The 11,203-nt window shown below is 44.0% G+C and overlaps 2 protein-coding genes across 2 annotated transcripts; one reads left to right on the forward strand and one right to left on the reverse strand.

Annotated features, from left to right (window-relative positions):
* Positions 1-34: 34 nt before the first annotated feature.
* On the reverse strand, positions 35-3,576 carry si:dkeyp-117h8.4 (uncharacterized protein LOC572032 homolog). The gene is made up of 9 exons (XM_035652850.1): positions 3,432-3,576; positions 3,237-3,300; positions 2,727-2,782; positions 2,562-2,595; positions 2,445-2,470; positions 2,288-2,363; positions 639-2,168; positions 505-547; positions 35-416 (listed from the first exon to the last, which is right to left on the reverse strand). The coding sequence occupies exons 1-9, from the start codon at positions 3,516-3,518 to the stop codon at positions 404-406; spliced, it is 1,929 nt and encodes a 642-aa protein (XP_035508743.1). The 5' UTR covers positions 3,519-3,576; the 3' UTR covers positions 35-403.
* A 500-nt stretch (positions 3,577-4,076) lies between these two features.
* On the forward strand, positions 4,077-11,161 carry aasdh (aminoadipate-semialdehyde dehydrogenase). The gene is made up of 14 exons (XM_035653540.1): positions 4,077-4,490; positions 4,639-4,759; positions 5,473-5,768; positions 5,859-6,051; positions 6,126-6,367; positions 6,450-6,559; positions 6,643-6,815; positions 7,425-7,749; positions 7,833-7,942; positions 8,048-8,741; positions 8,826-8,989; positions 9,251-9,376; positions 9,489-9,620; positions 10,695-11,161. The coding sequence occupies exons 1-14, from the start codon at positions 4,240-4,242 to the stop codon at positions 11,088-11,090; spliced, it is 3,333 nt and encodes a 1,110-aa protein (XP_035509433.1). The 5' UTR covers positions 4,077-4,239; the 3' UTR covers positions 11,091-11,161.
* Positions 11,162-11,203: the final 42 nt, after the last annotated feature.

Here is an 11,203-nt window from a genome sequence, read left to right on the forward strand (position 1 = left end):
ACTGACACAATTTTATTTTAATATACAAATTTTACAAGAAATAAACATGAAGCTGTATTCACTTAAGTAATGATTCACCACAGCACAAAAAGTAAAAGATTTAGCAAGAGAACTACATACATGAGTGTAAACGATAAACAAATGGATGGTTTTAATAGTACTTGTAAAAAATAAAATCTCCAAGCAGGAAGTAGAATGGAAAGCAATTGGACAAACAACCACTTAGAGTTTTAACATGTCAACAATTGCAGTTGAGTAATAGTTTCCTGAGCTCACACTGTACAGCTGAAACAAAGAAATGCCCTCATGCTGCTACACTTTCACATTGATATTTGTTACATGACGGTAATGTACAATGATACTTGTTTGAGAACTTCTGTGGATGGGCTGGTGTAATCCCTGTTCAACACCACTTTCTGTCAGGAAGAAGAGAGGGTGAGAACGAGAACAGCTGGGAGGCCAGAAAACAAAACCTGCACATACTTCATAATTCATTATAATTACCTGGGGGAGAAGCCGTCAGTCATTTTTCTCTCAAATGAACCTCCTGTTGGATGAAACAAAAAGATTGAAGGAATCAGTGATAAAAGACTTACACAAAATGCTTAATTTAACAGGACTTCATAGAGGAGGCTCACCCAGGCTGGAAAACTCAGCTGCAGATAGACGGCGGCCCTGACTCATCCAGGTTTCCTGATGCGCACCTGCAGAGCGCTGCTCGGTGCTGAATCTTTGAAGCATGCTGTATTTACTGGGGCTGTAGGCGAGGCCACCATGAGACTGCTCATATTCAGACTGACAGAGACGTCGTCTCAGCATCTCCTTCTCATGGCTAATGGAGCCTGGCCGGGATGCACAGTACTCGTCCCTGGAGCGTTTGGACTGGGGGTGGCTGTCCCAGCCTAGCTCCCTATGGCGCTTCCTCAGGAGGGAGCGATGAGGCGATAAGGCGAGGGCGGCCAGAGCTGTGGAAGAGTGGCCTCTGCTGGCCTCGGAGCTTCTAGCACAGTAACGGCAGGGAGCCCCATTAAAGAACGATGATTTGTTCTGGCAGACGAACTTGTGGTAGAGTTTTATGAAGTCCTCATCAAGCTTCTTTGGCGAGTAGGAGACGTGGAATGACGGCAGGGAAGAGTCGAAGGAAAGGTGCCGGCGCAGCCTATGACGACCCTCTGCTGCTGTGGCCGACTGAGGTGAAGGCAGCTGTGACTGGAAGGAATGATGGAAGTCATGAGGGTCAAGCATCCTCAGTGGCACAGTTGGCCTTTGGGGAGGGGAGGAAAGGGAAGTGGACATTGATCTGGACCTCCTAAACTCTCTGGAGAAGTTTTCTACAGAATGTGCTTTCGGGCTTCTGGAAAAGGCATGAGGTGACCTACTGAGGCCGCTCATCATCCTTGCTTTTAAAGGACTCTGCCTGACTGGTGAGCCGTAGACGTCTGGTCTCTCTTTGCACCCGTCAGTCTGCGGTGAGTGTGCGGCGAGAGAGAGTCTTTTAGACCTGAGAGACACATCCAACGATGCTTTTGCAGTGGGATAGAAAGGTCGTGAAGGACTGACAGTGTAAGAGGAGGGCCGTTCTCCCAGCTGGGACACATTGAAGGTCTCATTCAGAGAGATCTCTTTCGGTTTAGTGGTCTCAGAGCAACCGGAGAGGTCCATGGCGAGGACAGGCTGGCGCGGCTCTCTCCTCAGCGAGCCTCTCACCCTCCCAGGAGACTGCTGCTGTGCTTGCCAATCCTGCGGATTCATGGTCACCATCTGCAAAGGAGACCGGGGGGTTGCTTCAGTCCTCATGAACTGCATTTTCACAGGACTGTTAGAAGTCTCCCTGAGCAGGGTCTCGCTCAACATCTTCTTTGGGTTGCCGTGTCTCAACGTGACAGTGAAGGTGTTGTTGAGATAGCTTCTATTTGGGTGCTGGCGCCATCGACGATACCTCCTCAGCACAGAGCCAGCAGCCTCAGAGACATGCTGCCGGTGCCAGGCCCTCTCTATTCGACTGATCATGCTGGGGTAGAGCTCCACCCAAGAGCCGCTGCGACTACCCAGAGACATTTCCAGTTCCTCATCTTGGTCTTCGGGCTGGAGCTCCGTCTCAGAAAGGTTTCTCCGGCTTTCATCCAGTGAGCTCACAGTCAGCTGAGTTGTGTCACTTCTAGCCGACCCTGTTGGGCGCAAAAGGGGGGAAAAAACGTTAGACATTTTTTTAATTTAAATTCCTGCAATAGCTTGTCCAACCCATGTTGTGTTTAAAACGTTTTGCCTATTGCTTTCCTGTTCTTACCATCATCATCCATGGAAGAGGAAATACTAGAAACACACGTCTCATCAGCTCCACCATCCTGAAGCATGAAGTCCAACTGTTGAAAACAGAAAATAATTAATTCAAGATATACTACATATTCAACAAAGAACTGTTGAAATAAATATGGTATATTTACCTGAGAGTCTCCTGTAATGTCCTGGGCTGCAGCGGAATAAAACATGAAAGTAATCAGATTAATAACATTTAAAAAGTCTGTAAATTTCTACTCTGGTTTAAGGTTATTGATACTTACATCTCAATGACTCGTCTCTTAAATCTGTCAGGCTCTGAGGAGAGGACAAGTGTTTGATTATAAGTTATATATACCTGTGCATGTATTTCATATCTGAATTTACTGAGGAGGAACCCCACTATAATTTTGTGTCTACGAAATATATTAATTCATAGCGACCCAAACCTTTGACTCCAGCTTGTTCAGCTCTGTTTTTGACAGCTTCATGTAGCGTTCAATTGCTTCATCATACAGGGAGTCAAGACAGAAAAGACACAATGAGACCAGACCACATGACAACTACTGAAGTGCAGAGATGGAAACAAATCACTGACTGTTAGTTAGTTAGTTAGGGAATGCAATTTTTTATAGTAATTACTAATTTAGTCTAAAAGTATTCAGAAACTGGTGAAATTGCCCACAATGTCGTTCTACGAAAACCTATTTTTAGGTAAATTGCAGGAATATTAAACACAGAAAAACATTCAAACCTGACACATGATATGATAATCGATTAATCAAATTGTTTCAGCACTAAAAAAGACAACACGTTACTTGTGACTAACTACTTATTGTTTTCATCTTTTCAAATGGCACACGGTTTATTTTATTTCTGTACTGTCACATCTGTTAATGTAGTTCTTGTATTGAGCCGTGGACAGAAACAATGTTATAATAGCATTGTAGCTAACTTACTTCGGGTATTTGTGTTGTCGAGGTCCACCTCTATCGCCCCGTCTTGGTACTGAATCTTTGAATACTGTTGAAAACAAATGGCACAAAGTTGCTGAGTCACATCTTCATAGTTTATCTTTAAATTAGCTTAAGCTAACGTCTGCTACTTCACTTCCATGCCAACAGTAACATTAGCCGACAGCCTCACTAACACACCTTCTCTATTATTCGATCCAGAGACATTTTGTAGTTAAGACTATTGTCTCGCATTTGCTTGTCAAAGTTCAGGTCCATAGTGCACATAAGATGTTTTCTCGATGTTGACAGTTGAAAGTAGCAGTTAACGTTAAGTTAACTGGTCTCAAACAAACGGCGCTTTTAGGTTCAAACTTCTATCGCCATAAAATACAGACACGTGATTGGACAGGGTGTACGTGGTGCTTTCACGGCGCCAAGGAACTCGTGCTTCCTCAGATAGCGCACTTGATTATTTCAATTGAAAGTCAAAATGTAGCCTATTTAAAAAACACCAAGGTTTTAACTTTTAATGGTAGAGCTACACATTTGTATCAGTGATATTGTGGAGAGAATGTGTCCCATGTCAACATGGTGATATGCAAAAACATTCAGTTGACAGCCTTAAGTTGACAGACAAAACATTAAACACACGCCGGAAACATCACACGTCTTCCCGTCGATCTGTTTAGGCAAATTACTAAACAAAATAGCCCCAAAAGCCAAAGTTTTCGGTTTGTTTATTGTTGTTATGACTATTAAAGAGAGTGAACGAACATTACAGAAGCAGTTGAAATGGCCATTAGTGGGGCGTAATTTAGTTTCTGCAACGTCATCTTCATGGGACAAATAGTAGGTCCAACGTGAGTCTCCGTGTTGCTTTCGGATGTAAACAAAACCTCCTTCGTCTGATTTGAGCAGTGTAACATTTCAAATATGAATTGTTATTTTTTGTCCGGCATCGGCTCCCGCAGAGGATGAGCGTGTGGTCCGTGAACGTCTCATCGGTATGTCTGCGCGGACACTGCAGCAGCTGGTGGCCTCCGCAGCCTCTCTGCACCCCGACAGACCCGCTGTGACTTATGACGGCGGGGCGCTGTCGGGGAGCCCGGCCTCTCTGCTGTACAGAGAACTGGTTGAACTGGCGGATGAACTGGCACATGAACTGGCTCGTACTCTGCGGAAGAGCTGCTCTGCTAACAACGGCGTGATTGGACTGTATTGTTCTGATGATTTGTTCCTCCCTGTCTGGATTCTGGGGTGAGTTTGCTGTTGTCACTGAACTTTGTACACGTGAGTGTGGTCCAAACAAGCTTGGATTCCCGTGCTATATCAAATGAGCAATGTCTTTGGTGAGTGGGAGCTGTGTGATATGAAGGAGAGTTAAGTGTCCTGTGCTGTGTGCCAGGATCCTGCAGTCACCTGCTGCTTATGTCCCCCTGGACCCAGAAGCTCCAGGACTCCTCTCTGCCAGGGTCATGAACCAGTGCGGCCTCCACTACTGTGCTGTGAAGACTGACATGCTGCAGGTTGAATATTTACTATTATATACATTTAATGCTCAGGTTCAAGTTCAAAATTAAAAACACAGCTAAATGAAATGATTCTCTTAGGATCTGAGTGTGAAACCCAGCAACATCAGACAAAATGAAGGCCGGGTTTACCTGTCAGAGTAGTGGACAAAACACATCTGTTAAGCCAAGTTGGACATCCACCATGAACCACCACCTGCTCTGTGTGCATTGTGTATACCCTGTCGCTTCCAAGTTCCCATTATGTGCAGAGCACACAGCAGACTGAACGGCTTTATTACAGGGCACAGACCCAGAACCCAACCACTGCTATTGTGGTTATATGACTAACAAAAAATGTTTGAAAAAAGTTCATAATACAAGGCTCACTATAGTAGTACTAGTTAGTAGTACTTTAATGGTGCAGATTCTCTCACAAAAATGAAATTAATCAATTTACTTAAAACCAACTGATGTGCAGAGAAACTATCGGCCTCAGCCAAAGCATAAAAACATCAAAACCCAGAGTTTTTAGCAGAGAGAATATTTTTTCTGCAGTGTGTACTTTAGTTATCCTTTTTTGTATTTATGTATCCACTAAAGCAATTTTATAGCCACACTGAAGCCTCAACTGAGCCTTTTATAATGTTTCCTCTAAATCCCATTCAGAGTCTTCTGTCTTTGTCTTTGCTTTGTATGAATATTTACTTTCATTTTCTTTCCTCCTCAAGCGATTCCAGGCAGCTCTCGTCAAACACACGTCTGTGGCAGTCTGTGTGGTGCTTCCCAAGTTCAAACTAACCCTGACAGAAATCAAGCTGCTGCCGGTCGCTGAGCACAAACGAGCACCAGAACAAACCGGAGCTCAGACAGCAGATGGTGCTGGTCTCTGTGATACAGCTGCAGGGTTAAAGGAGGCTGGACACACCGACTTGGCATATGTGCTACACACATCTGGCACAACTGGCCTTCCAAAGATTGTAAGGGTGCCACACAAGTGTATACTCCCCAATATACTGCATCTGAGGTGAGTGTTTGTACCTTTTTTTTGTCTTAATTGGTCTCTAAATTGTTATTTTGATACATATTCATAACAGCTGCACCTCTATTGGCTCAGATCTTTGTTTCAGATGAGTTCAGATGATGTGGTTTTGCTCGCTTCGCCCTTAACCTTTGACCCCTCTGTGGTGGATATTTTCCTGGCCTTGTCGTGCGGGGCTCAGCTCCTCATTATTCCGACTGTGATCAAGAAAATGCCCAGTCGACTGGCTCAACTGCTGTTCAAGGATCACAAGACAACTGTCCTGCAGGCACGTGTCAAGAAACTGTTTCTCTTGGAAGACTTCTCGTACACTGTAAGGTGCTATTTTCTTGTTTTCTGCAGGTCACACCTACACTGCTCGTCCGCTTCGGGCACCGCATCCTCAAACAGGAAGTGCTGTCGTCAGACTCGTCACTGCGGGTGTTGGCTCTGGGCGGAGAGGCCTGCCCCTCGCCGGCTCTGCTGAGGAGCTGGAAGCACGAGGACAATAAAACCAACATCTACAATATCTATGGTATTACTGAGGTGTCCTGCTGGGCCTGCTTGTACAAAATACCAGAGTCTCTGCTGCAGTCTAGCGACATGTGAGTGTACCCTGTTTATTAAATCTGCATGTTAAACAAGCTGCAGTCCATACAGCTTAACTTACCATTACATGCTTTTCAGCACGGTGCCTCAGCAAGTGCCTCTTGGGACTCCTCTGATGGACACTGTGGTGGAAGTAAGAGACGAACATGACCGCATTGTTACAGAGGGTGAAGGACAGGTGTTCATAGGTGAGAAAGATCTCATTGACACACACATACATGCAAATCACATGCATATTCTTCCACATAACTCCATATGATCCCTTCTGCAGGTGGAGAGGACAGAGTGTGTCTCCTGGATGATGAGGAGACCACGATCCCTGGGACAATGAGAGCTACTGGAGACTGGGTGAATGTTAAAGACACACAGCTGTGCTACCTGGGACGGAGAGACCGGCTGATCAAACGCCACGGTAAACGGGTTAACTTGGACAGCTTGCAGCAAGTAAGATGTTTTTCATGTATATTATACCAACATATAAAAATATGCCACATATAAATGTTAGATATAACTGTAATTCATGTTTAGTTCACGTTTGAGAGAAGACATTAAATAAATTCAACATCATTTCTACTTGACAAAGGCTGTAAAAAGGTATTGGTGGGGCTTTATCTCTAAGGTTTTGATGCTTGTAGATGTTTGTCAGTCTAGAGAAAGATGTGCAATCCTTGAGTGAAGTTGAAGCAGTATTCATATATTTTATCACCACTTGGGGGCAGCAAAACACACTGTAAACTCAACACTGACATATTATCACCTTACAAAGTTCTTGTGGCGAACAAAATTTGCCAATATACACAGTTAGCGGACATAAAACAAGATTAGCATTCATTTGGAGTTTTGACAAATGTAAGTCTAACATTTACTCTACTTTTAGCTTTCTGTTTGACTTCCTGATAATCTGTCATTTGCGTTGAGAAGAGTCTACAGTCGGCTTATCAGAGACTTTTCACTGAAAACAGCTGCCTGCTTCTGGAAACAACACTAATGAGAACTGACATTTTTCCGGGCAAAGAGAAGGTGAAGCATTAATATTGTATCTCGCTCCCCCAGCTCATATTGAGTCTGCCTCAGGTGGAGGCCTGTGCCGTGGGTTTGCATGAAGGTATTCGACTGCTCGCCTTTGTCGTGGCATCCACATCTGGAGACCAGAAGGCAGCCTCTCCTCTCACATCTGTTCAGAAGCATGTGGAACGAACGGCCTCGGCTGAGCACCGGGAAGACCTCCTCTCTTCTGGAAAGCAGCACCAGGGAGAGACGGGCGGTGCAGATGGAGATCTGAGCAGACTCATCCGGAACCGATTGTCTCTGCTGCTGCCGTCTTACAGCGTTCCTGACGCGTTGGTGCTGGTCCCGGCCTTATGCCTGACTCCTCATGGTGAGCATCAGACACACAGTCACCCCTGATGGGAGACTTGTTCATTCACTGGTTCAGTTATTCTTATGTTTATTTTATGGCAGGCAAAGTCGACATGCCGGCACTTATGAAAATATACCGGAGACAGAGACAGTGTTTAGAGTCACAGGGAGACGTCACCGCTCTAAAGCAAACTCTTCAGTCCTTGTGGCAGGTATGGGGCAGTGTTTTACTACTTTTCACAACTTTACTCCACATTTAAATACTTCTGGTTTCATTTGTTGGCTGATTATGTTTTTACTCGACTACCTTTTGACAGGAAACTCTAGGTCTTCCCGAAGACACGATCATTGACGAGGAATCCAACTTCCTGTTGAGCGGAGGAGATTCTCTGAAGGCGCTACACCTCTGTGAAGACATCCTCACTGCCATGGCAGTGTCCTCACCGGAGCTTTTGGAGGTCATACTTGACGGGACCTTCTCTGACATACTGCGCCATGTTGCGAGAGTAACACTGACGCCGCCGCTTCAAAACAGCCTGTCATCACTGCCTGAGGCCAGGACACGTCACGCTGATGCTCCCTCTGCAGTGCCAGCAAAGAGAGAACGTAAAGAGTCCACAGCAGCAGAGGAGAAATGGGCTGTTAAAGTTATTAGACGAGCAGGTGAGGTGATAAGACTGAAAACCAGAAATCCACAGATAGATAACTTCCAGGCTGTTGCACTCGGAGAAAAGGACTCTAGTAAGAAACATAAAGATGATGCTCTGGTCCTCGGTCTGAGCTGGTCCTCAGACACAGGCAGATGCGTGGATGCCTCGCCGGTGCTTCTAGTGCAAGACGGAAGAGATCAGAGGTCAGAAGAGGGTAATAAATCAGTGTTCATCGGCTCCCACTCTCACAGGATCCAGGCTTTAGACCTGATCACTGGGAGCCTTCTGTGGGAGCGAGTCCTTGGGGACAGAATCGAGGCCTCGGCTGCAGTGTCTCACTGCGGGAACCTCGTGGTTATAGGTCAGTATTAGCTCTCAGGATACGGTGTAAAAAATATTTTACTGTGTGTTACTGGCCTTCTGATTTAATTTTGGATTTTCGCAGGTTGCTATGACGGCTATGTGTATTTCTTGTGCGCTGCATCTGGAAAGACACAGTGGATGTTTAAGACGGGCGACGCTGTGAAGAGCTGTCCTGCTGTGGATCCCATCACTGGTCTGGTGATAGTGGGCTCACACGATGGACATGTGTACGCCCTGAACCCAAAGGTGAGTGTGTTTAACAGGAAGAGATGCTGAGGCTCTAATGACTCAGAAAACTCACAGATTTCTAAATGACTGTGTGATTACTACATATTTATTATCTGTTTTATTGGTCCTGTTTTCAGGTCCATCAATCAGCCTTTTATTTATCAAATGATTGATTATATGAAATAACCTGCAACAGGTTTGTGTTGGGTGATGTATCTAAACTAGTAAATGTGGTAAAGATAAATCCAGGTGTAATATGTATGTTTTCTATGTTTTTAGGTTCAGCAGTGTGTTTGGAGGCGTCACTGTGGGGGTGGAGCTGTTTTTTCCTCCCCCTACCTCCACACTGCACTCAGACAGCTGTACGTGGCTTCACTGGGAGGATACCTACTCTGTCTCAACCCTGTGAGTAAAGAAAATACCAAACTTCAGTGAACAGTTTTGCCATTTTGTTCACAGAGGGACATTTTGTCATATGGTGCCCTTTGCTGTCTGATAAGTGTTTCTCCTGTCTCAGGACAGTGGAGAGGTCCTGTGGTCGTACCATAGAGACATCCCATTCTTCTCATCACCAAACGGCTCCTCTGGTTATGTGGTGATCGGCTCGGTGGATGGAAACATCTGCTGCTTCAGCAACACAGGGACACTGGTGAGAAGCACAACTTAAGCTGCTGTATACCTCCACTATGTACCTTGTGTTTTACTAATACTCAGTTCACCCAATAGTTCAGTAACGCAAAGACCCAAACGGATGCTATCCTTACATACAAAGTGTGGTTTAATATTATATTATATTATATTATATTATATTATATTATATTTATATATTTCAGATAATTAAACTTATGAAAACATTTAAGGTTTGTTATTTTGTTGCAGATCATAACAGAAACAAACTGATGCAGTGAAGTGCAGTTAAAATTATTATCTATTGCATATTTGGAGTAATACAGAATATTGGAGAAAGTTTCCAAAGGTCATTCTAACTATACATGATTTAAAATATTGACTTCTGCATACATTTTTCTTTAGTATAATCAGTATAGTCTTGAGGAAATAATGTTGATATTCTCTGATATGATGAGAAGTATAAAGCATTATTAGATGATCACTTTATTTGAAAATGCAACAATAAAAATTTCCGTGAAAAACAAATTATTAATTTGATACTGATGGTTTGTGTGCTATGTGAGACTTTGAGGCAAAGTATAGCAGTGTAGAATTTTGTGTTATAATCCTTAAGATTTTCATGAAATGGTTTCTGGTACTATTTAGGGTCAGCATTTTGCAACATCCTTTCAATGTATTTACATTCTGTAATTACCTCTCTGTATACTAGTTTTTATTGTTAGTGGCAGAGTCCGCCATTTCCAGGCTGGATTCACACACAAGAGGGATTCACAGGAAACGATGCAGTGTGTTCCAGCGTTATTGTAATTCTGACTTGATGTCACTGACATCAGCTTCACTGTTTACTGCTCTGTGTGTATCAGCTTATTCAGTTACTGCTAATGCTAACAGAACATTTCCTACCACTCTTCTGTCGTATTTCTGACAACATAGTTGCTCCCACAATTAAGGGACTTGAAGCATCAAATTGCACCTGCTGTTACCACGGTAACCATGGGTGTTGCCATTGAAATCTGAATGATTACAACTTTTTCAAATTGAAACTCTAGCCAAAGTTATTTTAAAATACTGTGACTCTTGTGTTTTTCTGCAGATTTGGCAGTTTTTAACAAAAGGACCCGTCTTCTCCTCTCCGTGTGTCACACCAGACCAGCAGAGGGTTCTGTGTGGATCACATGACGGCTGCTTGTACTGTTTGAATTGTGCCGACGGCTCTCTAGTGTGGACTTTCCAGACTACGGGGAAGGTGTTCTCCAGTCCATGTGTGTTTGACAGCTTTATTGTGGGCAGGAAGGGGATTCTGGTGGCGCTGGCCTCTACAGACGGCACAGTGTGGATTCTGGATGGACAAGATGGAGAAATGCTGGCGTCATTCACTCTACCTGGGGAGCTGTTTTCATCTCCAGTGGTGTGGGAACAGTCTCTTGTAGTCGGGTGCCGGAATGACTATGTGTACTGTTTAAAATTGACTGTCAAAGAACAAACATAGAAGGATAAAATGTATTTCTGCACTGATTTTATAATAAACACTGATGGCTTTTATATCTGTGTCAGAGTGGAGCTATGGGAAATAAAACTTTAATTAGAGTAAATGGAAATAAT

Source organism: Morone saxatilis, unplaced genomic scaffold (assembly GCF_004916995.1).
Source record: "Morone saxatilis isolate NCDOM2014 unplaced genomic scaffold, NCSU_SB_2.0 Contig12, whole genome shotgun sequence".
NCBI classification, from domain to species: domain Eukaryota; kingdom Metazoa; phylum Chordata; class Actinopteri; family Moronidae; genus Morone; species Morone saxatilis.

Coding starts and splice junctions, on each gene's coding strand:
- aasdh (XM_035653540.1), top strand. CDS start 4,240: ATGTCTGCGCGGACACTGCAGCAGCTGGTGGCCTCCGCAGCCTCTCTG. Junction 8,742..8,825: donor CGGGAACCTCGTGGTTATAG/GTCAGTATTAGC, acceptor GGATTTTCGCAG/GTTGCTATGACGGCTATGTG. Junction 9,377..9,488: donor ACCTACTCTGTCTCAACCCT/GTGAGTAAAGAA, acceptor CTCCTGTCTCAG/GACAGTGGAGAGGTCCTGTG.
- si:dkeyp-117h8.4 (XM_035652850.1), bottom strand. CDS start 3,518: ATGTGCACTATGGACCTGAACTTTGACAAGCAAATGCGAGACAATAGT. Junction 3,301..3,431: donor TGGATCGAATAATAGAGAAG/GTGTGTTAGTGA, acceptor TGTTTTCAACAG/TATTCAAAGATTCAGTACCA. Junction 2,596..2,726: donor TGAACAAGCTGGAGTCAAAG/GTTTGGGTCGCT, acceptor TCCTCTCCTCAG/AGCCTGACAGATTTAAGAGA.